This window comes from Halyomorpha halys, unplaced genomic scaffold (assembly GCF_000696795.3).
Source record: "Halyomorpha halys isolate HHAL.00 unplaced genomic scaffold, Hhal_1.1 Scaffold975.1, whole genome shotgun sequence".
Classification (NCBI taxonomy): domain Eukaryota; kingdom Metazoa; phylum Arthropoda; class Insecta; order Hemiptera; family Pentatomidae; genus Halyomorpha; species Halyomorpha halys.
The window spans coordinates 1-4209 of NW_027109741.1; the positions used below are offsets into that span (position 1 = coordinate 1).

Here is a 4209-nt window from a genome sequence, read left to right on the forward strand (position 1 = left end):
TTCGCTGCTTTATTCATTTTTTTCCCTCTAAATTCATTTGTAAATATTTTTAGTTATCCACAATCTGAAAAAGAACCCTTACGTCTAAATATTCTGCCACAGACTTAAATAAAAGATGGAAGATTGCTGATTGATCGTGTGTATTAATAAATGGAATATGGTAGACCGCACACGGACCATATTCTATTTATTTTTAAATAAAAGATAATTGAATTGAATTCTAATACGTTTGACATAATTGTTTCCATAGAACGAATATTTTTTACATTTTACAAATTAATTTTTTATTGCATGCAAAGAAAATAATAGGTATCAACAATAATGGTATTTTTTTTTCTAATAATATTTTTTTGTACAAGTAATCACTTATCATTTGTATACTAATCAGTAATCATAGAAAAAAAATTATAATACATATAACAAGATTACCCTCAATAATTACACAGTATTAACTCCAGTATACAAAGTATTTAAAATTTATACTTTAAGCATATTTAATCTTTATTTTATTTTATCAACATTACTTATAATAGTCGTTACTTAATTAAACAATTATTTCCAGCCCACAATAACACTGTTCTCTTCATTACCCACGGTGGTTACCTCAGCCTTGTGGAAGCTGTGCATTTTGGTGTTCCAGTGATTGGCATACCGTACTTCGGAGACCAGGCTAAGAATTTCCGATTTGTCGAAGAAGCTGGCATAGGTAAAATGCTGAAACTTAATGAAATAAACTACGACAATCTGTCAAGAATGGTGAAGGAAGTCCTATCGAATAAAACGTGAGCAACATTATATTTTTCTGATTTACATAAGTGTTTATAAATTAAAGTATTTAAAATAAAAGATTAATTTATTGATTTTGCCAAATTTTCTCTGATGGAATTATTTTATAATAAAAAATAATCGCTGCTCAACTCCTTAGATCTCGTCATGGTAACACTGCTGATGCCTGAGTGGCCGACAGACAATTTGGCCAGATCAAGAGATAAATTGATTTGAGACTACAATGGTCTTTTTTGTGTACTTAAACTCATAAATGGTTTTCGCTTTTTGTATTCTGTTTTATGACGATTTTTATTTTCTAATCGTAGTCATCATAAAATCTATTCAATCCTGTTTTTTTAATTATACATAAAAAATCGTGTTTGTTTTTAATCTTCCGAATTCTAGCTAGACAAGATGGATAAATATTTGTTTTTTGTCATTACAAAAATTGAAGTCAGTAATATTGAAATAATTAAAACTTTTGCAGAAAAAGCAAAACAATGATTAATAAAAAATAATGCATTTTTCACTAACTCAAAAAAATTAAAAAGGTACAAACAATATTTTTGTCTAAAACAAACATTTAATGTCCATGAAGAATGGGTGTTTCAGACTTAAGGCTTTATTTTGGTGTCTTTTAATAATATTAATAAATGAAAAAATAGTTTGCTTACTAAATATTATATTTATTCCCCCAGTTTGCTTTTACGAACGAGTAACACATTCCATAGACTTGAAGTACATATAAAAAAGTATCTAAAATAAAAAAAAAAAACATTTCTAAGGAGAATCTCTACCAACTTATACATAGATTGGGTCATTTTTCTGCGCTTGGTAATTCAAATTCAGTTCATTGTCACAAATATGTTTTAATATACTGCCTCAGCCAACAAACGCATTAAATTTATTATTCAAAAATCATGAGAAAAAATATTTGATGATTTTCACACGTATTCTAAATAAAGGGTGCATGATTAAACCATCTCTGTGGTTTTAATTAATTTCATATCAATAAAAACTATCTATTTAATTTGATTGAAGAAATAAAATTCTAAATCATACAAATTTTCTTAGATACAAAGATGAAATGACAAGAATGTCAAAGATGTTCCGTGACAGGCTTGTGGAACCTGTGGACGAAGCGGTGTTCTGGATAGAGCACGTCATCAAGTACCCAGACGTTCTTAAACCGAAAGCTCTCAGCATGTCATACATCCAACTGCACCTCATAGATGTTATGCTGTTCGTAATAAGTGTGTTATTAGCTGTTGTGTTCATTGCATGGAAGTCAATAACAATTATCGTCAGACTTTTTAAACGGAAATCTACCCCTAGTAAAGAGAAAACAAGCTGATTGTTTCTATGAAACACAATGAACTGATGAGTTCGTCAGCGAAAGTAAGTGATTTTTTTTATGAATTATGAAATAATGCTCCAAAATAAAATGTTTTTTTTTCTCATTTTGCAGCTTTAAATTCTAAGTATTTTTCTTACTGCTTTAATCGGCTCTTATTGAAGTATAACAACGAATCTACCAGAGCTACACGATTCTAGAAGATATTACGAATATATTACTCAATGGATTATCTCATTAAGATATTACTATTAACTCACTAAGATATGATAACTCCTGTTTACATAGGATACAAAATAAGTCAATAAATAGAAAATGTGATACAGATATTGATAAATGCTATATATAAAACAAAAGAAATTTGATTACTTCTATCATTCACTATAAATATTTGAAATAAAAATAAAGAAATTAGTTGAGTCATTTATTCACCATGAATTTTTAAACAATATTTATGGGTTATGTTATTTTACAAAAGTATTATCTTTATATAAAAGGAAAAAAACAAATATATTTAACAACTTTTATTCTTATTCATCCTTTTATCGATGGGATTTTTTTTGGAATAATATGGTATGCTATAACTATATATTATTATTATTATTAGAGCTTCATTAATTTTACCAATTTTAATAACGCTCTATTGTGAATCATGGCATTGTTGCTCATAAACGACAGATTTCAATACAATTTTACATGAATGAAAGTCACTGTTTTATCTCGTATTCATTATTTTGAATATTTGGTTAGATAACCTAGTCTTCAACCCAAATTAAAATGATAATATTTTTTTCATAATTATATAAAAATTTCTTCTTCCGTGTCATGAAGAATTTACGACAAAGTCTGGGGCATGTTGTACAATTTATTAATTTTTTATAAATCGCAGATTCCAATCTGTTAATGATAAATCTACAAGTTATCACGTGTTGGTAAGGGGATGAAAGCGCTAACTTGAAATATAATTATGTATTTATGTGAAGTAGTGCTTGTTTTAAGAGAAGTCGGTTTTAATATACATTAATAGTCTTAGTGGGTCCTCCTAATTGTACATTGAAGATCATTTTCCAGTTTTTAGGTACGGAAAAATCGTAATTCAGAATTAGTATAAAAAGCATTGAATAAATGCCAAGTAATTTTTAATTAGTAAAAAAAAAAAAGAAAAAAGAAAAAAAGAAAAAAAAAATTTGTAAACCTAAACTTGGTGTGTGCACCATTATCAGAAGAACAACTAGTTTCAGCAAAAATTGGAATAGAACCTTCGGACGTTTATGTAGAGAGGTTTATTATTAAAAGTAGATTCCATATTCCCCCATCTCCTCCAATGATCTATTCATGTACGATTGCATTTCTCTTATCTCTAATTACACATATACCATTTTGAATTATTTCCTGAAATCAGAACAGTTTTAAAATTCTTTTTTATTAAATACGAAAACAAAAAAAGTAAGTGTATAAGTTGGTAAAATGAAAATTCAGATACTACATCTGTTCCACTGCTTACTGTCAAGAAAAGTGATAATTATCAGTTTTTGTTTTTTTATAGTTGTCCTTATACTTCGAAGAGCCCTTGTTCAGGTAAATTATATTTTCAAAAAAGACTTTGCTAATAATAGTTGATTGACTTCCTAGTTAGAAAAAAAGAAGTTAGTTAATCAAATTCATTCATAAAAGCTCTGTTCTCTAAACACGTTTTGGTAGGTCATATTTATTTCCTCACCCATACAGTTTAAAAAAAATAAAATAAAATGCTAGATAAATATGTGTATCGTCTAGCCATCACATATCACTCAATGCGTAATTGTGTGCACATTTCGATATGTGAATAAGTAAATAAGATTCAAGGTTGGGTTATTCAAGGAGGAGCAGGCAATCAGTTAGTGACTCTTCATTCCACCACGAAAGCTACATTAAGCTTTGGGTGTTGGGATCCGAAACGAATTTGGGATACGATTGCTAGAAACAGGTAAGTCCATAAAACAAACTACAAATCAATTTGAGAAATCGTTTTTGATGTTTATAATGTAGATATATACGCTAAAATACATATCTATTCATACCTATGGGAGTGTTTGTAAATATATATA

General features: G+C 28.2%; 2 protein-coding genes across 2 annotated transcripts in view; both read left to right on the plus strand.

Annotated features, from left to right (window-relative positions):
* Positions 1-562: 562 nt before the first annotated feature.
* On the plus strand, positions 563-2536 carry LOC136795886 (UDP-glucosyltransferase 2-like; the record flags this gene model as incomplete). Its single annotated transcript, XM_067047912.1, is given in 3 exon segments — positions 563-782; positions 1843-2166; positions 2237-2536. Coding segments are annotated over 2 exon segments (500 nt in total), but the record flags the coding sequence as incomplete, so codon positions are not given.
* Positions 2537-3941: 1405 nt separating this feature from the next.
* Positions 3942-4209, plus strand: part of LOC106687521 (uncharacterized) — a 36528-nt gene continuing 36260 nt past the window's right edge. The window contains exon 1 of the mRNA XM_067047917.1: positions 3942-4088. The gene's annotated coding sequence lies outside the window, so the exon portion shown is untranslated. The remainder of the gene's footprint in view (positions 4089-4209) is intronic.